The following is a 25,518-nucleotide window of genomic DNA, read 5'->3' as shown; positions in this document are numbered from 1 at the left end:
GGCACAAAATGGCCATTTGGGCAAGAAATTCCTCTTGCCTGGACTGCTTGATGGGATGTTATATAAACTGAACATGCAGGACTCATAGGAAGGTGATCACTGAATTTGCCAAAACAAGGCAAAATGCTCCTTCAGGTTCTTGCTTCACAGAAGAAACTGTCAGACATTCTACAGGACACAGAGAGACGTGACTGAGAGACTCTAGGCCTGTAGGCTAAAGCATGGATGTCCCAAGATTGCAAAAGAACTTAGGTAACTGTCCAGGTAACCAGGTGTCTCTGTCATTCTAGGTTTTTGGAAGTTGCATACAAAGTGCTATGGGATGTTCTGTATGTCAAATGTGTTGCTCTGATTGGTTAATAAATAAAACATGGATCGGCCAGTAGCTAGGCAGGAAGTATAGGCAGACAAGTTTTAAGAGAATTCTGGGAAGTGGAAGGCCGAGGCAGAGAGACACTGCCAGCTGCCACCATGACAAGTGAGATGTAAGGTACTGGTAAGCCATGAGTCATGTGGCAACTTATAGATTAATAGATATGGGTTAATTTAAGATATAAGAACAGCTAGCAAGAAGCCTGAGCCATTAGGCCAAACATTTTAAATAATATAAGCATCTGTGTGTTTATTTTATAAGTGGGCTGTCAGACTGACAGAGCTTGGTGGGGGCTGGAGAGAAGCTCTCCAGCTACAGCTTACAATGCATTTCCCATTTACTTGGGTAATATATCCTGGTGGGGTCTTTAATGCAGTAGAAGACTAGATAGTTATAATTATAATTTTCCTTGGTTATGATAAAAGATAAACTAGATGTGAAACTTCAAACTCATAAATATAGGATAGAAAGAATATTTTCTTTCATTTTGCCAAATACAAATAGACTAGATATTGTAACTGTAATTCTTGCTTGGCAACTGCTCTATTATTATACTATGTTAAAGTTAAAACCTTCCTTTTTTAGACAGAAAATGAGAAGTGCTGTGGAATGTCATTTATGTATGCTGTGAATATGTGTTGCTCTGATTGGTTGATATGTAAAATGCTGATTAGCAAGTAGCCAGGCAGGAAGTATATGTGGGATAAGCAGACAAGGAGAATTTTGGGAAGAGGAAGACTGAGTTAGGAGATGCCAACCTGCCATCCAGGGAGCAGCATGTAATGACACACAGGTAAAGAAAGCCACATAACACATGGCAACATATAGATTAACAGAAATGGGCTGAGTTTAAGTGTAAGAGCTAGTCAGTAGTAAGTCTGAGCTAATGGCTAAGCAGTTTTAATTAATATAAGCCTCTGTGTGTTTACTTCGGTCTAAGCAGCTGCAGACTGGGCTGGACACAGGAAAACTTGAACTACAACTTCCTTTAATAAGAAACAGATTTTTAGGAAGAAAAATGGAGATAGATTAATGGCTGGATAGAAATTGATGGATGGACAGACAGATTTAATGTTCTGAAAACCACTTCTCAGGTCTATGCGTACTTAAGCATGTTTGGGGTCTGCAGGTTTTTGACAAGTAATTTCCTACCTCTCTATGTTCAAATTCATGTCTGTGTTGTGATGTTTTCTGATTAGCTGAGCTTAGTTGAATTGGAGTCTTCTTCATCCGCATTTATATCACTTTTGTCTTTTTGCAAATGATTTATAGTCAAATTTCTTAATAGTCCTAAATTTTTTGAGAGTCACATTCCTCACAGTAACCTAATTTGGCAAGAACATCCATATGCAACTAAGGAGATTCTTAAACACTAATGGAAGAGGATCCTTTATATTAACCTCTATACATAGAAGATTTCAGGTGGCCCTTCTTGTTACTAATATAAACATGGGGCTGGAGAAGTGACTCAGTAGTAGAAAGCACTTATAATCATGCCTTAGACCTGGGTTCAGTTCCCAGCACCTGTATCAGTAGCTATAACCCAAATTGCAGGAAATCTGATGGCCCCTCTGGCTTTTGCAGGTACCTGCATAATGGGTGTTCATACAGATAAGTGGGCACACACACACACATACAAAAGTAAATAATTTAAAAGAGAATACTCCTCACTGGAGTTTGATCCTTGGCTAACCCTAATCTACTAATTTTCTACCTATATAAACCAGTCTGATGTTGGATACATTTTCAAAATCCTTCCTGAGCTGTTAGGAAATTGCTCTATAAGTAGAGATGTATATAGCTTCCTTATCTGTTTATGGTATGGATACAATTTTACAAATGGGCTGGTCTTTAGCTGGGTCAAGCCCTCTTATCTTATCAGTCAATCTTTTTCATCACTGTCCTTCCCTTGCATTCTGTCTGCAAATCTAACAGCAGAATTTCAAAATGAAGCCTTCCCGAGTTCTTCCTCATTACATTAACCACGTTTCAGAACTCTGTCTAGAGAGCTGTGTGCACCTTTGCCAAAGGCTTCACATTTCCCTTGCTATTTGCTTCAAAATCTTCAAATTTCATCTTCTCTGATTCACAGCCTGGCAGTTCATCAATTTTATTATTTCCAGTGATAGCTTGGTATAACAACTTACTATTCTGCTCCCACTCTCCCTCCCCCTACCTCTCACACTGCTAGTGAGCTGCTGAGATTGTCTCTGCACCTGCAAGATGTCTGCTGTCCTTAGAATATCCTCTAATTCAAGATTGCAGTGGCGTTGTTGGTGGAGCCGTCACATTACTCTTTCTGAGCCAGACCTTCCCTGGCCTTCTGTTTCTGGCTTCCTGGCATACAGTGTACTCAGCTTGCTATCAGATAGATGTGCCTAGCAAGTAGCTCTTCTATGCAAGTACTCCCTGCAAAGTGCTCACAATACATCACCTCCAAGAACTACCAGATTTTTAAAAGCTTTAGAAGAAAGACTCGCTTATGTGCCTAAAATTTATACAGTGAACCCAACTAGTGCTTTTCTTTGAAGCCAGATACCCATTAGCAGCCCAGGCTTCACACGGGGCTTGGTTTGCATATCTATTTCAGGAATCAATGACTTCTCAAATGCGGGAAAAGCTTGGGTGACCTCTTATTGTTATGATTCCAGACAGGCTTGCTTTCTTATAAAATCTTCTAGATACCTAAGTACATATTCCCTTAGAAAGACTATTTGCCTAATGCTCCCTCAGGAGGAAACTTGCAAGGATTATAGCAACTCCCCTTTTGCTAAGCTTTGTTGCGGGGTGTGTGCAGGAAGCCGATGAGTAAACAAAGCATGGTGGTACAGGCTGAGGTAGTAGTGTTCAGAGAGCTTCTTGGGACACAGAAAAGGATGATCACCCAGCCTAAGGCATCAGGATGGGCACCAGAACTTGAAAAGAAAGTAGAGAAGACTGCATCTCCACATGTTACAGGATCATAAAAGTGTCCCCTGACATACTTGAAAATAAACCCCAGGAAGGGGAAGATTTAATTAATTCACTTCTATAGACAAAAGAAGGCCATTAGAAGATATCAGAAGGGTGTCACAATCTATGAGCTCCTGACATGCTGGGAAAGTCTGAGCAAGTACTTCCCACCAGCTCTTGAGCATTCTTCAGAGTGACTGTTGAGATGTAGAGGAGGTAACAGTAGTCTGCACTTAGCTCCTTAGCCCTGAGTTCCAGGTGCATAATTACACATTTTGTAAAAGACTCCAGACATATCTAATATATCAGAACACCAGTGAGAGCACAGAAACACAAGTATCTTAGTAACCATCATCAGGAGAGTGGCGCTCAGGAGAAGGTGCTCACACACCATTTGACGTTCTCCCCGAGCAATCCCACCTGACTCAGCCTCACAGTCTTGCCTGACTGCAGGTGAGTGAGCCAAGAGAGAGGGTATGGACATATTCGACCTATGCATACCAGTGCCTTCCTCACCTCTGCACTAGGGACCTGTGTGCCCACACCATCACCCATCTAGGCTTCCCACCTGCCCCGAGGAAAGAGAGGAAGCCTCACAGTGGCATCTCAGCTTTCCTGAGCTTGCTTTCTTTACCTTCCTTTCGGTTGGTACTAAGTGTGGGAACCTACTGTGTCCAGACTCTTCTCACATCACAACAGTTCTTCAGAATTAATCAACAAATAAACAGTTTTTGTGGCAGATCTGCTATGAGTCAGCATGAAGAGAATGACCACACCAAGTTACCTGATCAAACTCAGCCTCTGAGACAAAGAGACAGAATCCTGAACTAACCCACAAGGGAAGCTGCAGGACATGTGTTTCTAGCATGGTATCCCTCAGAGTAGTTATCCCCATTCCCAGGCTCCTTTCTGCCCTTAGGTCCTGTGACACTCCCAGGAAAGCTTTATTCCTTCAATTAATTCTTGTTCACAACATGTAGGACCAACTTCACAGGAATGAAACATCTAGAAGGACTCCACACTCAGGGTTTGACACTCTGTCATCACCACTGCAAAGTTCTTAATAACCTCATACACATGGATTTGTTCTAAGTAGCGTTCAGTATGATCCTGCATGGGTATTCTCCTGGGCACCCTGATTCTTAGTGCAGAAGTGAAGAACGCACCAGATTGCATAGACCCAACATGTTTGTGTATCATCTCCCTTACTCACCAGCATTTTGATAAGACAAGAGGCTGGGTTGGATGCCCTTGATATCTAGAGCTTTAGTCCAAGTACAGTCCCTCTGGATACCTCTCTCCCTCTTTATCCTACCAAAGTAGCTTAAAGGCTTCTACTAGCAGACACTGAAAGGGTTGGGATTGAGCACATATGCTGTGCTATTTCCAGAATGTGAATGACAGTGCCCTCCTGGATGCTCGATGTCAAGGACCTGGTGCACGATGCAGATATCCATGGAATTGCCTCAGCGATCATCATATCCTTTTGAGTGCCTTGTATGCTGTGGATTTAGTATATGGAGTCTGGAGAATGGGAGATGCTTGATTCAAGTTCACTACCTTAAGCAAGGTCAGGATGTAGGGGGCCATATCCATATGAGGATGTCATACTGCAGGAAAGACCCACAGATATCCTGTGCAGAATCTGTCTCCATGCCCAAGGAAACACCACTGAACAGTTAGTTCCCAGCACAAATGAGAATAAATACTTGACTGCCTTAAGGAGCAAGCTTTGCCTGCTTTTGTAAAGGAAGGCCACATTTTCATTTGTCTCAGGGCCCTGCAAATCGCAGCCAGTGCTCATGCTTGCTTCCTGTTGCTTACAACCAAAGGAATCCCAAAGCATACCCCAGCTTAATACAAGGCTCAATATTTTCATAATTCTTATAAGCCTCTTTTGTATGAACCAGTATGGCTTTGTAAACTGTATTACTTGGATTGGAAGCTTTGGTTCAAATCTTTTTCCATTTTTAAATGATGAGTCCTCTGTGGCCCTGTCTTACCTCTGCTTTTTGGTGTCCAGACATAGAATTCCCACTCACTGTGTATTTACAAAATAAATGCCAATATTATCAGCCACTGAGACAAGAATGCTTCCAGGATCACTAGATTTTATCCCGCTAATGACAGATAAGGAAGGAGGCTTAGTCTATCAGCTACATATTGACAACTGCTTAGTTAAAGCCTCATTTCCATTTCAGCACTAATGCTGGGCTGGCAAAGCAGATAAATACTCTCCCACTCAGAACCTTAACCCTCAGGTCAGGTTATGCTAATCTCATTTGGAACTGTCTGCAAGCATTCTGTCCATTTAACCCTAAATGCCGTGATATTTAGCAACACATACTGCTTGGTTTAAAGTGCTTTAGTCTGTTTATCAAAAAAATTATTTTAAAAGTTACATATTGTGATTCTAACTGTCTTTCCTTTCTGATTTCTTTTTTTTTTTAATTTTTAATTTCCAGTTGGGAAAAGAAGGAGATGTAGAAAAGGAAGGAGAGAAGGAGGGAAATTGTGTCTCTTTCCTCTTTGATTGATTGGGCTGGTTATCACATAGTTAATGAACAGCTTTAGTATGCCAGGCACATTCTTTTCCTAGACATTAAGTTGTGGGGAAAGGGCCATGTGCATGCTACTCAGGCCTTCCACCTTCATGGAAAGGCAAATAACAGGAGACAAACACAAATGTGTAACATGCAGGTCCATTCAGGCTGTTTATGAGAAGCAGATGAGCAAGGTTTGGGCTTCGGAACACTGAGGGTCCACTGTTGATAGACACCTCATGATGACACCTCATGATGCTTCTATGATATGTGGACATAAGAGTAGGGACATAAAGGAAGTGACTACGCATGAAGACTGAGAGGATGTCAGTGTCCAAAGACCGGGAAGAATCAATGTGCTTGTGTAGAGAAAGAGTGTGGCTAGTGGGTTACCAGCAGGGTGGAACCAGGAGTGTGGCTCCACATACTTACAAGACTGAAGGAAGGGCTGAGTGGTGGTGGTGTACAACTTTGATTCCAGCACTTGGGAGGCAGAGGCAGGCAGATCTCTGTGAGTTCAAGGCCAGCCTAGTCTACAGAGCAAGCATCAGGACAGCCAGGACTGTTACACAGAGAAACCCTATCTCGGGGGAAAAAAAAAGACTGAAGGAAGGATGTGAAGTCAACCATGAATGAACACAAAGCCAGAACACTGGCTGAGCTCTAACCAGCATTTCTTCCTTCCTTCCTTCCTTCCTTCCTTCCTTCCTTCCTTCCTTTCTTTCTTTCTTTTTTTTTTTTTTTTTTTAAGATTTACTTATTTAGTATGTATACAGTATTCTATCTGCATGTTTACTTGTAGGCCAGAAGAGGGCACCAGATCTCATTACAGGTAGTGGTGAGCCACCATGTGGTTACTGGGAATTGAACTCAGGACCTCTGGAAGAGCAGTTACTGCTCTTAACCACTTAGCCATCTCTCCAGCCCTAAATAGCATTTCTAAGTATAACGTTTCTCAGTCAAGCAGACAGTCTTTATGAATGTGAGCAAGGATTGGTACCTACTTGCCCTCTGAGCACAGCTCACATGGATGCAAATTTATACCAGAATTGGATCTTTCCTCACAAGTTCCAGCCTGCTCTGTAAGACAAAACTAGAGGGCTCCATTCAGATGTGGAACTGCACCAGGCTGTGCAAACAGCCCAGATCTGCTAAGGCTTTTCTTCCATGCACAATGTCCCAGCCAGCAGATAGACCAAGAGCAGGAACCGTCTGTGTTCAGCTACCTCAGTGACAGCAGGACTCTCTATAAGCACAGGTACAAAGCAGCAAGCCTACCTCTGCAGATGGTGCCATTTCCCACATAGCCCGGCTGGCAGGTACAGCTGTGTCCCTGGACTGTGTTGGTACAGATGGCATTCTTGTCACAGTTGTGCTGTCCACTGCCACAATCATCATGTTCTGCAGGGTGGAAGAGAAGGAGAGATGTGTCTTTACAAGAGTAGGAACAGCTGGACTGGCTGGAGATGTGTGCTACAACTCACCAACAAGAATGGCAGTGACTTGCCAGGCATGGTGAATCATGCCCTTGATCCCAGTATTTGGAAGGGGGGCTGAGGCAAGAGGTTGTTAAGTTTGAGGCAAGCCTGGGAAACAGAGGAACTTCCTCTTTGGATCTACTGTCTTTGTCTTAGTGGAGCCAGGGAACACATCCTCTGTTCTTTAACTCTTACAGGATGACTCACAATGACAGTGCTAAGGAAATCTGTACTGGTGCATTCCCTTTGTGACCAACTCTTATGTATATCTCATGATTCTAAACAGACCAGACATGAACTGCTGGGATCTAAAAACACTCCTTGACCCAGATCATGGGAACTGAAGATCTCTTCAGAGATTGTTAAGTGCATCCAGGGGCAGTGCAGCATAGAGACACTTCTGAATAACCAGTGCCTTATTTTAGAGTGTGGCAATTGTGTGACAACATAAATTTGTTGACAGCTCTAATGGTTTCTTACCTGAAATGGGATAAAACAACCAATTTTCAGAGTTACAAAAATTTCAAGTGCATCAAGGACAGAAAATGCCAGGCACAGAAAAACCATTGTGTATAGTAGTCATTGCCTCCCCACACCTCCCCTCCCTCCCTCCCTCCTTCTTTCCCCTCACCTTTCTTCTTTCCTTCCATTTATTTTCTTTTGAGACACAGTCTTGTCTATACAAAGACACTAAATTCCAAAGAGGAAAGCCAGGCTAAGACAGCCCGCCAAAGAGCATTTACTAACAAACACTTCCAAAGCTAACACAGGGCCTATGGAGTCGGAGAGGGGATGGCATTCAGGGCTCTCCTGGGGCCTTTCACTAGCTAATTCTCCAAACAACTCATTGCCATAAGCCCCAGAACTAACCTACGGACTCTATAAGATGCCTTATATGGATACTGAAGTACCTGGGGTGTAAGCAACCCAGGAAGAGACTGGACTACACCACAGTATACACTGAAAATGCCCAGGTTTGAGACCAGCTCTCGTAAGTAACCACTCTCCCTCACATATCCTAGGGGTATACTTATATAAATGACTACTCTATAAATAAACAATATGGAAAATGTATGTCCTTTATTTCTCTCAAAAGCTGCTATCATCAGTAGCTTCTTAAACATTAAAGTCAAGTGAAGCTATTGAAATTACAAAAGGCTGTAATCAAGAGTGGAAACTCCAGCTAGAAAGTCCAAAGAATAGCACTAATTGGAACAAAAATAAAAATTCAATATAGTTTGTTAAGTGAAGTATTAAATTGATATAGTGATCAACTGAAATGTCTTTCTTTGTCATTTTTAATTTTTAACAAGGCCCTCACCATGAGAAAAGTTAAATCTCACAAAAAACTAGAGTACATACAGAAATGTGTCTGGCTTTTTGGATAGCTCAGATTTTCCAAATAGACTGTTTCTTGGGACCTAAAGACCAATCAGAAATGTCAGAGAGAAATGTGTGTAGGCTAGCAAGCAGCAAGAAAAGAGGGCAAGATTTATAAGAACAGACTGCTAGCCTTTGCAAAAGCCATCTCTAGCATGCTTCAGAATAAGAGTAAGCCTACAGGCTTCAGAATAGAATAAGCCTACAGATGTCCAATGTCATGTATACACTACCAAGTATCTAGAATGTGTAGGCACAATACTTCATGACACTAGGAACACTAAGGTAAAGACTCTAGGATTTACAATCTCCTATATAATTCATTTCATAAGTAATTATTAGGATCTAACTGGTAATATTAAGATGAGTAGACAAAGCCTCTGCTCATATGAATGCTTTTATCAGACACCAATGTGCAGCTAAAAAGAACACAGGAGAGAATTGAAACAGTTTTAAGTAGGTGACTATATTTCATGTGACCATTGGGACATATCTAAAGCAAAGGATGCTCTGTTAATAATGGTGTCATGGCAATGGCACGATTCTGAATAATTTGAGCAAAGCAGCATGTGTGGTCATGCTAAGAGGAGCATACACAGCCTGGAATGAGAACTCATTCCAGAGAAGTCATTGCTTCCACGGGAGAGAAAATACTTACTGCAAGAACATATAAACTTGTCTTTCAAGAATGGGGATGGCCTCAGCCATAGTTGCCTACAAAGAATACTCAAAACAAAAGAATAACATTGAGTGTTACCAAACATCCCAAAATCAGGTCCAGCCTCCCAACATTACAACTTCATTCCTGTCCTATTTAGGTTTTTCATATTGTTTTTCTGACTCAAAATGTTCCTCCTCCACATGGTTGGAATAAATATAGCCCTGTCTAGCTTTAAATACCACTTCAAACCCACATTTTTTCCAAAAAAATATCATTTCTGTATCTGTTCTCTAGACCACATGAATTTCACCCATCTTAGTGTGTAGTGTATCTTATCCTACTGTGGAAACAACCATGCACTACTAAATTATGATACGTTCACATTTGCCATCAATGCTAATTAACTTATTATGCTAATAAGAAAGTCATATCATATTTGGGGGACATTTTGAAGCCCTCGCTTTACCTATCAACATTTTAGATAATGGTATTGAACCAGAGAGTGCCTTACACTGGGCTGCATTTTACAGGTGTTCTACCATTTAATTCACCCAACCACCCAAAAAATTTTTCCCATTTTATAATGAAGGAAATGAAGAAAAAGACATTAAACAACCTGCCTAGCATCATAATATGGGTGAGTGAGGGTCTCAGATTTGAGGATCTTCATACCAAGTGAACCATCCCAGCACCAAGCAGTGATTGGAAGCCACCCGGCTATGGCCAGAGCTAAACCATGACAAGTGGAAGTGGCCTCATCTTGCCAAAGATGAAACAAACACATCTTCTCTACTGCCCCTGAACTCTGGGAAATCTAACACTTCCTGAGAGTCAAGTGCTATCCAAAGGATGAGGGCTGTGAAGCTCCCATATCTCATTATCTATAGTCTTGCCCAAGTCTACAAAATGACTGGATCTTTCAAAATCTTTCTGACAGAGAGGTACAAGCAACACATGATTGCCTTTGAAAAATATCAAATTCTTTGCCAGATGCTGTAAGCAATGTCCAAGGTAGAAGACACGTAAGGACTCATGAGAAGTGACAAGATACAAGGGTGGAGAAAACAGAATTCAGAACCAGATGCCCCAGGCTGAAGATCTGGGTTTGATGGTTTCCAGCTATGTGCACTGTAAGTAAGTCATTTGATCTGTATGGGTCTGATTTACTAATAGTAAAATGTGACTCAATGGGGCCTATCTCCTGGGAGTGTGGTGAAAGCTCAGCTGGTTGATGAAGGTGAAACACAGCATGTTGCTGCCAGGAAGTGCCACAAGAGTGAGTTACTCCACTACCACCACTGTCATTCAGGGTGCTTCAACTAATTTTGCACTCACTTGCCAGACAGTAGTTAAAATGAATAAAAGTGTTCTCTCTCCTTTAGTATTCACAGGCTGGAAGACTCAACAAAGTGCTCACTGTCCCACAATAGCAGAAGAAACAGCCAGGGAGTCATTACTAGTTTTTGATGCCTCTCTTTATCTTGATGCTTTATAATCAATCCACCCCTGAGTCACACAGATTTCCCTTTCTGGGAGGCCCCACAACAACATCCCTGTACCATCCCCACTACCATGCTGCTCACACAGCACCCCACCTCTCACTTAAGCCTCAGCTGCACAGTCCCCAAAGCCATGCTCCCCACACGGCTTTCTCTCTCTGATACATTCTTCACATGGCATGTATTGAAATCTTTTGGGAAATAGAATTTGATTATCCTGGTATTCCTGATTAAAAAATCAAAACAAAAACAAAATATCTCCTCACTATTCTTAAGTAAACAATTTTTAAAAACCCTCCAGCACAGCATGATATTGCTTCTGCTCTGTCCCAACCAGAAGTGCTTTGTCTCCTCTTTCAAAAGCTCCTAGCTCCTCCCTGTCCATATGTACTTTCCTCTTCCATCTCAACAGTATTTTCTTGTTCTGGAGATCTCAACTAAACCTTCACCTCATCGATGGAAGAAAACTGGATTTCCTGGGCTGGAACCATTTAATGCCCTGTAACATTTCCAAGTCACCACCTTCATGGGCTAATCACACTTACATTTCTACATTCATTAATCGATGATGGATGTCATTCTTATCTACAGCACACATATCTTGAGGGTAGAAATTATATCTTTCTTTTTTTTTTTTCATTATCCCCAGCCTCTAGCAGAGCTTCTGAAATTTAAGTGCTAATACAAATACTCATTTGTAAAAAGAAGGAAGGAAGGAAGGAAGGAAGGAAGGAAGGAAGGAAGGAAGGAAGGGAAGGAAGGAAGGAAGGAAGGAAGGAAGGAAGGAAGGAAGGAAGGAAAGGAAGGAAGGAAGGAAGGAAGGAAGGGAAAAGGAAGGAAGGAAGGAAGGAAGGAAGGAAGGAAGGGAAAAAAGGAAGGAAGGAAGGAAGGAAGGAAGGAAGGAAGGGAAGGAGGGAGGGAGGAAGGAAGGAAGGAAAGAAGGAAAGGGGAAGGAAGGAAGGAAGGAAGGAAAGCGGAAGGGATGGGAGGAGAGGGAGGGCACTTAGAAACTGCAGAGAGGTCAAGGAGAATTAGGACTAGAAAGTGTCACTGAGCTGGGGTGGGAGATTGAGCGAAGAAAAGCTAAGGATGATGAAGCGAGCTGACATTAGCATGGTGCTGTACTGCATTTGTTTCTTACAGTGACTGGCTAAGAAGGAATAGTGTTCGGATGCTGCTGAGGACATGATCCACAAACTAAAATACAGTATTTTCCAGTCATGAATCAATTAAAAAGTTTGGATCTAGACTGTGTAAAGAACTTAATACTAAAACATTAATACAATTGTAAAAAGGGACAAAATGTTCAATAGAGATTTCCTTAAAGACGATATACAGTTATCAAATAAATACATGAAGAAATGTGCATATATTAGGAAATTCTAAAACCTAACTGAAATATTACCTCAAACTCACTAGAATAACCATGATTGCAAAAAAACAGAAAATAATAAATTGGCAAATTGGGTAAAGAAATTGAATCAGTTGTACATCGTACATCACTAGTAATATATAGAATATTTCAGACATTTTGGAAATTTGGCAGTTTCTCAAACTATGAGGCATAGCTTATAAGAGCAATGTACCTACCTAAAGAGAACAGAAAAACCTATGTCCACACAGAGACTCATATCCCAGTGTTCGTAACACCTGAAAGGTGAAGTGGTGGTCAATTGATGAATGTCTAAAGGAAATGTGAAGAAATCACCCAGCAATGACTCAAAATGAAGTGCTGATAGATAACAGGACATGAATCATGAGTGCCAAAATCCTTATGTGTCATGAAAAGAGCCAATTATAAAGGAACATATGTTAAGGGTTTCAATTCATATAAAATATCCTAATTAGATAAAGTAGATTCATGGTTACTCATGACAAATTTCAGGTGGATGGGAATGACTATTGATGGAGATGAGGATTTCTCTTTGAGGGGATGGAGACATAAAATTAGGTCATGGACATGGTTCTGTACCTCTGGCAAGATGCCTCAGCACTTGTCATCATGCATGATGCCTCCACTTTCATCCCTGAGACTCACATGGTGAGGAGAGAACAGACTCCCACAGTTTGTCATCTGACCTCCACACATGCTGGTGCACACATACTTCTCTCACACACAATATATATAAATAAATATAATAATTTTTTAAAGACGTGAATGCCATGCTCTACAAAGTATCCTTAAAGGTATGAAAATCATAACATTAGATGTTCTGTCCATGACCTCACAGGAATGTAAAATCTCATGGGGGTTTGGAATTAAATGAAATGGACTTCAGAGAATGGGAATTCTTTATGTTGATTATCTTGCTAATGACCCATGTATATTCTGTTCTTCTCCAGTTGAAAACACTATTTATTTCATAGTAACATAGGAGATATGTTATGTACAAAACAAACACTTCAATTTAAAGACATTTCCTAGTTTTCTAAATACAAATTCTGAAACTCTATGATTGGGGCTTAAGGATGTAGGTTATTTATAACACAACGCAGTTTTTTGTTTTTGTTTTTGTTTTTTTTACTTCAAGTAGCATTTTTCTATGTCAAAACAGAAGCAGTCCTAGGATCACTGTGTGCTAGAATGGAAGACTAAATCATGTTCCTTACTGGGTGCCTTTACCCAACAGGGTCCCACCACAGCTCCAGGAATCATAGGCAAAAGTGTTTGGGACAGCCATCCACACCTCACAGGGGGTATTAGCCTTGCCAGAAAGGGGTCTTGGGAGCTAAAGCCCTGCTGGTTCCCTGCTGAGGTCAGGTGCTAAAATCTGTGTCAATTCTCCATGGGGCACCAGTCTTTATGCTTGGGGCACACACCAGCATAAGAACCTATGGGTCTATACCTTCCCTGTCCAGAGACAAATTGCTTTAGCTTAAACCACCTCCAACCCCACAAACATCCCCTGGATCCCCCTAGGAGAGGAGGCTTCTTGGAAGCAGTTTAACTGTGCACTGGTAAAGCTGGTCCCCCAATTAAGAGGTTATCCTTACAGCTTTGAGTAGGTAGCAGCCAGGACAGATGTGGCATTGAGTAGATAGAGACAGTGGAAGAAATAAATAAGGAGACTGGCTTTCTTCCTTTCTAATTCCTCTAAAGCAGGGAGAAGCAAAATGGAAAGTAGAAAGTTAATCTTGTGCTTTTGATTTAGATATATGGCATTATGTAATAAGTATGAAAAATTATATGCACTACCTATAGTTACATATGACACTCATGCATATATAGAGAAAGCCTATAACATTCTATGCTAAGCCATTAACAGTGATTTGCAGTTTAGCTGGGCAGAGGATAAATGAAAGACACTTGTACTATTTCTTATTCATTTCAAGTTTTTTAATTTTTTATAACCAACAGGTATATTTTATTGTTAAATAACAGAGTTGGGGGTGTTGGTGGAACTTAGAAGAACAAAATTAATTTCAGAATGGTGGAACTTAGAAGAACAAAATTAATTTCAGACATATCCAAGATTCCCTGTGAAAAGGCAAAGCTTTGGAGATCGCCAAAGGTAGATGGGGATGTCAAAGTTGCCACTTACAGGAGCACTAACAAATGGTGCCTCTGCTTGCATGTAAAATATAGTCAGTACCAAGCGAAAGCCTTAGTCTTCGCTTCCTCATGTCCAAACAGATTATCCCACAAAGCAGATGTTCAAGAGACATTTACATAATGACTACTCATGGAAATAAACTCTATAATGTATGTGGGATTGTTAATGGAACAAAGTAGATGCTTCTTTGTTGGATGGATAGAGTCCATCAACACTGCCATCATCCTTAGTGTCCCTATTATCATCATCACCACTAACATCATCATCACTGTTACGATCATTCTGTCATCCCAGCATCCTTACTACAGCACCACCATTACCACCACAACCATCACACTATCACCATCGCCACCAAAACCCTTATTACCACTATCACCCTCTCCACCACGACCGCTGGCACCACCACCACCATCACCATCACTATTATCAGCACCACCATCATCAATCAACAGCATTACCACCACCACCAGTATTAAGTATTTGTTTATTTTTCCTGTGAAATCAACCCCAATAATTCCAGGAATGTTTTGCTAATTATTTTTGTTTCCTCTATGTCTCCTAAATTTCTAAACCTCCTGAAATTCAGGAAAATCAAATGACCTGCACTTCAAATCTATCTTTATATGTAATCCACTCACATTGTGGTCTTCAAAAGCATGCTTAATGTCTTTGAATCCCTTTGTGGTTGCCCCAAAATGTGAGCAATAAGATCAGTTCAGAGAGATGTTGGGAGAATTAGCAGAGAAGACAAAGAGAAAACATTTTCCAGATATAACAGGGCTGTTGCACATAGGAGCTCAAATAGTTTGTAACAGCATGCACAAAACCCACAGAAGCACAAGCCAGACACAATCCCAGCACAGTAAAGGAAGGGAAAGTAAACAAAGAGAGCCACTCCTAGCCAAGGGCTATTCACAAGTCATAGCTCCTAGGAGAGGGAAAACTAGTTTTCTCCAATGGAATGTCATTTGGTCTATCAACCACTCTCCAGGGCAAGCCTCATTTTCAGGAATATTTCACCAACACAGAACAGAATCTATGTTTTTGTTTTGTTTTGGTCTTGACTTAGATTTTGATTAAGATAAAGAACCTGAAGCTAGGTGGGTAGGAAGAAGACAGATGTCTGGGAGGGACTGGGGAAGGGGAAAGAATATGATCACAATATATTGTTTTAAAATAAAGTAAGCAAATAAAAACATAAAAAGCGCTAAGCAGCTTCCTAGCCTAGTGATAGAGATTCAGGAACCATTAGTCACTGGACCACAGGGATAATTTAGAAATGCACCATTAAACTATGAAATTAATGAATAACTGATATCTGCGCCTGTGCTTCGGGGTTTCACTGAAAACACCCAGCCCAACAGGGAGATTCACAGCTAACATAAAAGACAGCCGCAAAGCTGTTGGTTTGACTTTGGTTTCTTTTAATGGTCACATGTGCATCCCCAAAGTGACCCTTTCCCTGAGCCTTTTTATCTGTCTGCTGTGAGGAAAGCTGCTTCTGATGTTTGTCTTTGGTTCCACTGCTACCTAGAGAAACTCTAAAGAAACTCTAAAAATAAAACATATCAAGAAAAATAATGCTGGGTTAATGTTTTTCTTTTATCACAAATGTTTGTTTCGACTTCAGGGATTCTGCCTGAATGGATGTTCTTTCTCTTTCTACAAAATAAGTGATGGTTCAGGAAGTACTTCCTTCCTCCTTCATGGTGCTCATGGAGGTACCCAGAAGTTCTGGAGCTTGGGACTTGTGAAGTGCCAGATGAAAAGAAAATGGAAATTAAGGGTTTGTGAGAGCTTCAGAACATGCTGGCGCTGGAACCACCCTTCTTGGCACATCCTTCATTCCTGCTGAATCCTTCAACCACCCCCAAGTGTAACAGACTGGATAGTGTTCCCCAACATTCCATGCCTGTCAGGAACCTCAGAATGTGATCCTACTGTGGAAATAGATATCTACAGGCAATTTACATGGGGCCCTTTGGGATTAAAGCGCACCTTAAATACAATGAAAATACCCTTATCAAAAGAAACAACTCATAGATACACAGAAGGAAAAGGATCATCAGAGGACCAGGGTAAATACTTACTAGATGCAGGTAGTCTAGTAACACTGGGAACCCCAAGACCCTTGGACACGGGAAACCCCAGAGTGCTGGAAAAGGCAAAAACGATTTTCCAATGGAGCCTTTGGAAATTTTGCTTATTCCTTTAATTTGGGGTTCCAAGCCTCCAAAATCATGAGAAAGACAGAGAGAGAGACAGACAGAGACAGAGAGAGACAGAGAGAGACAGAGAGAGACAGAGAGAGAGAATTATTGGAAAACTGTTGGAAGAACCCCAATATGTAAGTCTACTTAGCAGGTTCAGGAAATGATCAGATTTCTGTGTAATTCCTACACCAACAGGGCCTGAGAGAATAGTGGTGGGTGAGGCTCAGTTGCTGCAGGCCACAGGAAAATGTAATGGAATTCAGCTACTATCACAAAAGCTACTACTTGGAAAAGTCAAGGACTTCTCCAAAGGTCAAGCCATGGCTTAAGAAGTCCTGGTAATATTTTAGCTTTTGCATATATATTAGATGGTTCCTAAAATGGTTTTCTTGTGTGCTTCCAAGAACTCCTAACAGTGTATTTATCTAAAATACCTGTCAAGCATTCAAGGCCAAATGATCTCCTGAACTAAGGTAAAAAACATTTCCCTTGTGGAAATAACACCTGTTCCCTAAGTCATGCAGATAGCTTTATTTCTTATGCAATCTGAGACACTCCTTTTCTATTACTAACATTGTAGACACCTAACTTCTTACCTATCTACTTTTAGGAATGTAGACTGAGCATACAGATCCCCTTCTTGATATACTAACGGCTCATTAGCTCTCAATTGACCTCTTTCTTTAACCACTCCATTTTCAGGTTGTAAAAGAAAGCCTGATGATCACTGCCTGAGGAAAATTCTTGCCTGCCTTTACTACCCTGTAGGGATTCAAGCCTGGTGACCTGGCTGGAGGGGGAGGTTGCTATGGCTTGGGTTTATAACTGAATACCCTAGAAAACTTGGGGACAGAGACTTGAGATGGAGAAGGAGAATTTTGACTAAAGTACTTGAGGACAAGACAGAGAAAAGAAAACAGAATGGAAGAACTAGATGGATAAGAACTGGAGAGGAGCAAACTAGACGGGAAAGAACTAGATTGAAGGGTTGGAAGAGAATACTAGAGGAATGAGATAGAAGATGAGGAAGAGCCAGACGGGGAAGAACAAGATGAGGAAGAACAAGAGAGAGAGAAGGAAATGGGAGAGGAGCTGAGATGGGAAAGAACTAGATGGATGAGAACCAAGATGGGGCAGAACTAAGATGAAGGAATTAAGATAGAACCTAGACGCCGGGCGGTGGTGGTGCATGCCTGTAATCCCAGCACTGGGGAGGCAGAGGCAAGTGGATTTCTGTGAGTTCGAAGCCAGCCTGGTCTACAGAGCTAGTCCAGGACAGGCTCCAAAAGCTACAGAGAAACCCTGTCTCAAAAAACTAGAAGAAAAAAAAAGATAGAACCTAGAGGGGACAGCAGATAAATGTAAAGAGAAATCAGGCAAGAAAGGAGCTAGGCATGAGAAGAGACCTGAAGCTAAGTAGATAGGATTTTATCCCAGAGGAATAAAGCAGACAGACAAAGAGCATTGTGTACTTAGATTCTTTTCCCAAAAATAATTCTCGCCCTTCATAGTTTCTCTTCTGAGAGCCTTGGAAGTATATTATTAAGGCTGGTCCTTTTAATAATATACAAGATCCAGTGGCCTTCACTGCTTGCTGGAGAGACACCAGAACACTGAGGAAATACTCATGGATATGCATGACCACAGTGTTTGAAGGGGAAGAGAAAGAAAATGGTGTTACATCCACAGCCCAACACGAAGCCGCCGTGAGCTACAGGGAAGTCTTGTGCTCCTGAGTCTGTTTCTTCTATGTAAATGAAATCAAAAGACAATAGAAGGACCGAAAAGCACACTCTCAGTGTGTCACTCTGCTTCCATGTTTTACTCATCTCTTCATTTCTCCTGATTTCATCCTCCAACCCCACTATACTTGCTTCAATAGTGTCCCTCCCAATCGCTCTACTTTTCTTGCTGAGGGCCATGAAAACTAAGAAAAGTACAACTAGAGATTATTGTTCACAGTTCCACATCCAGTAGATGCCTAACTCTTATCATGCTTCACTTTATCTAACTTTTAGACTCAGAAACCTCAGCCAAATAGAAAACATCAGTCTTGCCAATCACCAAAAGGCAAATCACCCTAGAAATGTGATCAAACATTTACTGAGACTGAAGGGATGCTTAAAGGAATCCATCCCTAGCATCTTGCCTCTCCCAGCAGTTTACTGATACTGAACAGAAAGTCCCCGGGAGCTGGAGTCTAGTTGCATGGAAGAGTTCTTTCCTTCCTTGGATACAAAGTTCTGAGTTCTATCTGTGGAGCTCTAAATAAGGAAAATCCCTGCAGCATGGCGAAGCCCTTGCTTCTCTTAGTCAGATAGCCTAGGACAATTTTCTTTATTGATTACCCATAAGTTGGAGTTTTTTCCTGTGATTTTTGCCTGCAGAGTCTACCTCCACAGCTGTCCAGGGGCTTAATGAGTATGCTAAAATGATTACTCATAAATGAAGATGAGGAGGAGGGATGAGGAAGAAGAGAACAAGGAGGAAGAGACAGAGGAGGGAGATGAGAAGGAGAGAGGCATCTTCATAATATGTTTGTGGTCCTTTTCTTCCTTTGGGTTGCCCAGTTCGTCTTTGGAAAATACAAGGGAAAAGAGCAGATGAAAAACAAATTACAACAATATATCACACACAGGGAATATGACAGAGATGGCAGATACTGAGCCTGACTTCATGGATTCTACAATGTACAGATACAAATGACCATTCTAATCCTAGGTGATACAGGTAAATCAAGCAGGATATCACAGTAACACACAACAGGGGACCATAATCCAGGTGTCAGAGAAGATTTGCAAGGGTAAATGGCATTGAATGAAAGGATTGAATCAGAGTTGGCCAAGCAAAATGATACCCTTTTAAGAAACCCCATGTAGTTCTAACAAGATGACAGATGTATAAGGTTACCCTAATGAAAACCTGCAATGGGAGTTAGTGACCCCCTGTATGTAGACACTATGTAACCATATGCCTTCCCACCAGTGATTCTGCTCCTGTTGTTCACAGGCAGTAGCAAATTGCATTTTCCTGTGGGGGTAGAGAGAGAGATTTTCCAAAGCTGACTATTCAATGTAGCTTCATCCACCTCCATCCAGAAGTCCAATCTAATCACACTGCCTTTGAACCTGGGCTGGTTTTAGATCTATGTAACTAACAAAATGTAGCATCAACCATGCTACTCCCAAGGCTTGTGAGGAGTTGAGAAGTTTCTGGAGTAATCTGTATCTGGGATTTCACATCCGGTCATCATGTCTCAGAGCCTAGCTACCATGTATCAGAAACGAAGAACATGGATGTGTGATCATTGGTGCAACCAGACAATGTGCACAAATGAGTCCAATCTCCAAGGCAAAGAAAACTGCTCTGGACTGCTGAAGAAAGAAGCCTTCAGTTGACTCTGCCTACAAGTTGTTAGCCTTTCCTCATCCCTTGACGCTTTCCTGATTGAGGACCAAATATGAAGAAGAAACAAGCCATCCCTGCTAGACTGTGGGTGATATATTGTGCACCCTAATAAAGCTTTTCTGGGGATCAGAGAACAGAATAGCCACTAAATTAGACATAGAGGCCATGCAGTGGAGGCACACACCTTTAATCCTGTCACTCAGGAGGCAAGATCTCATGTCTTTGCTTGGGAAGGCACATGCCTTTAATCCCAGGAAGTGATGGCAGGAAGCAGAAAGTAGATAAGGCATGAGGACCAGGAACTAGAGGCTTTTAAGCAGTTTGGGTGAGGACTCAGAGGCTTCCAGTTTGAGGAAACAAGATCAGCTGAGGAGTTGGCAAGGTGAGGATGGCTTGGCTTGTTCTGTTTCTCTGATAGTTTAGCATTAACCCCAATATCTGGCTCTGGGCTTTATATTAATAAGATTTTAAGATCTGAGCTACACTAGACTTTATCTGGATTATTGACCCAGAGATTTTATGAGTATCCTAAAGCAATGGTTGTTATTACGACTATTTGTGAGCCGGCTACTACATGGAATCTGAGCATGGGTCTATATTAGTGAGGTAACTCTGTGAGATTCTGTGGATCTGGGTTTGGATAGGAAATCAAAACATTTGGAAAAAGAAAATGTGTGATCCCCTCAACATTTCCCCGTCTTGAGAGATGACTCAGTCTCAGTAGGTCAGCTCCCTCCCACCGGCTCCCCCAGCAGTATCATTTGACATAGATGGACCCTAAAACCAGCCTAGTAAATTTTGTAGCAATCAAAACATACTTTCAGTGCTCTGGGCAGACCAGTGCATGTGCTGACAGCATGTCCAATCCTGTCAATAAATTCTGCATCCAGTTCCTGCAGCTAACATTGTCTAACAATCAATATAGAGGAGAACAGAAAATCATAACAAGAAGGGTAGGAGGTAGAAGAGGCAAGGTTTGGTCTCCCAAGAAGAAAGTGATTCAGATCTGAGCTCTGGAGCAGGGCATTTCAGTACACACCAGTAACCCCAAAGCCTGGGAGGTGAAGGTAGGAGGATCTGGAGTTCAAGGCAGTCCTTGGCCACGAAGTGAGTTACAGGCCAACCTAGGCTACATAAGACTGGGGGGGGGGAGATGAGGGGAGAAAGGAAAGATGAGAAGAATGAGGGAGAGAGGGGGAGAGAATATAAGAGGAAGAGAGGATTGCAAACTGGATCCTGAACACACAATCTGTGATGAAGTTCTTACCTCAGCTGTGTGGGGTCTGAACAGCCATGTCAGTTATTGCTTCTATAACTGTCATGGAACTAAGAGGGATGGTGTGAAATGTCAGGCTGTAAAGCCACTGTAGCACTCACTATTTGCCTCCAGTGTCCTTGCTCTCTTCTAAGTACAGGGTACTGGCGAGATAAACACCTTAATGCTGTAAAAGAACTCTTATTTTGGCAGGAAAAGCAAATACCAAGTCAATACACCACCCCGTGTTGATTTAAAAGACATACTTAATCTGAAGAGAGATAAGACCGAGCTGGGAAAGGAAAACGTGAGGCATCTCACTCCCTCATCAACCCCATGACTGTGCTCCTTGTGATAACACTAGCAGAGAGTGTGCAGGAGAACATTTGACCGGGACAAAGTCCCTGACAGTGAGTCTGCTGAGGCCTGACAAGACCCTACTTTAGTCCTCAACCCAATATTGAGACCTACTCTGTCCGACAGGGCAATGATTACCCACACGTGGCTACTGAGCCTTCAAATATGATAAACATGAACTGAGATGTGCTGCCATTAGAACATATACCCTGGACTTCAAAGACACACTCCAAGAGAAAGGACAAAATATATGCCTGTATTACTCAAACATATCTGGTGCTCAGTAAAGATGAACAAGAAGAAAGTGAAGAACATCTTAGAGATTTTGCATTTTTAATCGGAGTGGTAAATGGGTTTTATTTTGGAAGTCTGGTACTCAGTGTGTAGTGATGGTTGCCTAGAGTACTATATTTTAAAGACTGAACATCAAACACCATCTCAGAAACAAGGCTGCTCTGCTCAGTTAACTTTAACTATTTGGCATGGATACCACAGGAGAGTGTGGCAAGTATACTATGTGTTGATTATCCTCCAGCTGCCTGCAGTGAATGGGCAGTCCTGCCGGAAGCCCCTGCAGTGGGTGGGCAGTACTGCAGGAAGCCCCTCTTCCCTGCTGTGCTGGTTGCTAGCATGGTCCTTTATGACCTACTTGCTCACCAGTGGTTGATGTCTCATTTCATCATAGAATGTGCTTGGGACCACAGCATCCACTTTCTGGATGGGGAGTGCACCCTCAGCCTCCTTTCTCACCTTCAAAGGCTAGTCTAGACAGTATTTCTCAAGCTTTGGCATGCATCTGAACTATTTGGAGGATTTAATAAAATGCAGACTGCTAGGTGCTGCCTGTGTAGTTTCTGACATAGTTGAACTGGTTTGGGGCCTGAGGGTCCAGACTGATAACAAGCTACCAGGTGGTGTTGTGATAATTGCTTTGTGGATTTATAAAATTTATCTTGGGCCACCTCCTTGATCTTGGCTATTCATTTTATGATCTAGACAATTTAAAAAGAAGCCAGTGTGTAACTGAGCACAAGACCAAACCATCTAACCAGGAATTTCAGTGTGGAGGTCCAGACACAAGCAGCTAAAAAGTACTGGTTTCTTTGCCCTTCCTGTTAACCCTCCTTTCTAGTTGGCCCAAGGATGGGATGGGGTAAAGGAGGAACAACCAAACACATCCATCAAGGGCCCTCATCCAGGTCCACAGTGGGTCAGAATGAGGCCTAGGCTAAAACCCAGCCTATCGGTTGATGGGTAGGAATCAGAGTGGATACCAGGGTATCTCCAGACCACAAAGGTGGTAGCACAATAGGAGCCTGAGTTCCCAGAAATGCCATCTAGCCACAGGCATGACAGGAACTCATAGGGCTGTCCTTTAAGGACATTTTAACGATAAGTAAAGGTCATTCTGTACTTAGGCCCTGTCATCTGCCTCAAAGCCAGTCTTGTGACCTGATGGACACTGATACTATAATCATCAACTGCTCCATTCAACTGAAATTTGATGGAATGGAATAATCAGCATCTCTAAGGGTCTGCAGGAAGAAAGCCCATGCAGTTACCATCTAATCCTATAATATCTACAAAACTCTGAGTTTCTGGTATAAATATCAGGAAGTTTTGTTTTTTCCCCATGAATTGGGACAAATCCTCAGACTCTGAAATCTGATACTGACTTCTTCTGCAGACCCTAAAGTGAAGCCTGCAGACTGTCTTTAAAGCATGTCCTTTATCTCTATCACTGAAAAGAGACAGAAAACACAGAAACATCAAATGAAATGACTTATCTCTGCAATTTTCTAGTGCTTGGTAACTTTGCCGAAACATAGCTCCAAACCTCCCAGTAGCCACTTGTCAGAAAGTTCTCTGTTCTCCATATCCACTTCAGATTTACTTACAGAATTACTTCAGAAAAAAAATCCCTCTTTGTAAACGATTTTTTATTATTGGTGGCTATGAGAAAGATGCTGACTGCCTCTAAAATACAAATGAATTTTCAAATGTTTATTGATTTCTTTTTCCACAAGATAATCTGTAATAAGATACCTCGTGTTACACTATTTCTTCTGTTGGGAGCGTTCAGCAGAGTCCTTCAAAAGAACCCACTTCTCACTCATTTTCTGTGTTTTGTCAGGCAATGCTTTTACTCTATGCTCCTGACTGATCTGTGCTGATGTGTACTGATCAAATTTGCCAACCTTTCATGTTGAAGTTTCTCAGCCCCATTCCAACCTTTTTGAGATGAATCCTATTCTTGAATAAGTAAATCAATTATTTACAGCATTGAAAACTCTTCCATTTACCTACCTGACCAAAATGTTGAATGTTGACATATTAGCTATCTAATATCCCTCCCTGAACTTCATATTGAAAAGAGAAGGAACACCAAGAAATGAATGGCCAGGGTTTGTACTACACTCAAATCACTGTTAACCATGTATGTTTTATAAACGGTTTTCATTTATTAGTGACCACTAATATATAAGCAATGGGTGCTACTCAAACTCCTACCAAAACCTTGTCATTAAAGACTTGAAGATACCCCCCAACAGTTACCCATGACAAAGGAAAATGTATATATAAAGTTCACCCCAATAATGAGAACCATCTCAAATGTTTGACTTGGTGCAACCTCTACTGACAAGATTGTATATCTATGCATAGAAGTGTGGCCACACATCCTTCCTTCACAGACATTCTGTTCAATTTTTCTTATTCTTATGCTCCAGTACAGAATTTAAATAAAAGTCTTCATAAAATCTCCATAGGAAACAATGATTAGAAAATAATGGTATTACAAAATGAGCTCTTTAACTGTGCCCAGGAGCCAATAGGAAAATAAGAACATGACATAAGCTGTCTGTAATAGTATGTGTTGCTGGCTTTGAAATTAGGAATAAGCAATTATATTGTAGCCTAATGCTTAGTTTTCAGTGCACACAAACATTCTCTCTCTCTCTCTCTCTCTCTCTCTCTCTCTCTCTCTCTCTCTCTTTCTCTGCATGCTATTGACCCCAAATAAAAGAATACTTTTAAAACAAATTAGGCATTAAATCTTAATTTTATTTGCTTGTTTACCTGTTTAAATGTGTATCTAATCAAAATTCATAGTAAATATTTGTGATTTGCTTAATTATTGTAATTATTGGCATGCAGTAGAATGAGAACTGTGCTGTCCTAAGTACTAATGAACAACATACCTTTAAAAGCTCCCAAAACACATCAGAAAGTAGGGTGATTATTCTAACCACACATGTAATCCCTCCACTTGCTCTCAGCAGCACTGAGTAAATATCATCATGCTTGCATTCAGATATTATAAGCAAAGGTTGCCATTAAATAGTAAGTCATACCTCTGAGGTTTTGGATAAAGAACAAAAATTATCATTATACAAATGGGAAATGTAAATTCTATAAAAGCAGGATGTCTATGGTGATATTTTATTTGTGCTGAAATGTGATTTTATTTGTATGTTAATAAATAAAGTTGCCTGGGGGTCAGAGCTGATAGCAAGCCACAGCAGAAGCCAGACAGTGGCGGTGCACACCTTTAATCCTGATCACATGGCAGGAAGATCTCTGTGTGTTCAAGGATACAGCCAGAATGGAGACACACACCTTTAATCTCAATACCAACCATAGAAGACCTGGAAGTCTGTACAGACAGGCAGTGACAAGGAGGTCATGTGGCTGGGTTTACAATCAATAAGAAGGCAGAACAGAAAGTCAATAAAAAGACAAACACACAGGAAATAGGTCTCTTTCTGAGGGGAAGGACGGCAGTGGCAGTGAAGGGTAAGAAAGGGTTTTTAGTATCAGCTCTTAGCTACTGCTCTGACCTCCTG

General features: G+C 41.4%; 1 protein-coding gene across 1 annotated transcript in view; it reads right to left on the bottom strand.

The window, feature by feature from the left end:
• Nucleotides 1-25,518, bottom strand: part of Nell1 (neural EGFL like 1) — an 846,309-nt gene that overhangs the window by 306,216 nt on the left and 514,575 nt on the right. The window contains exon 12 of the mRNA XM_036206955.1: nt 7,147-7,269. Within this exon, the coding sequence (XP_036062848.1) occupies nt 7,147-7,269 (123 nt within the window). The remainder of the gene's footprint in view (nt 1-7,146; nt 7,270-25,518) is intronic.

Source organism: Onychomys torridus, chromosome 1 (genome assembly GCF_903995425.1).
Source record: "Onychomys torridus chromosome 1, mOncTor1.1, whole genome shotgun sequence".
Lineage (NCBI taxonomy): Eukaryota > Metazoa > Chordata > Mammalia > Rodentia > Cricetidae > Onychomys > Onychomys torridus.
Note: the sequence above shows the minus strand (reverse complement) of the source record. Positions and strands in the feature narration are given on the sequence as shown.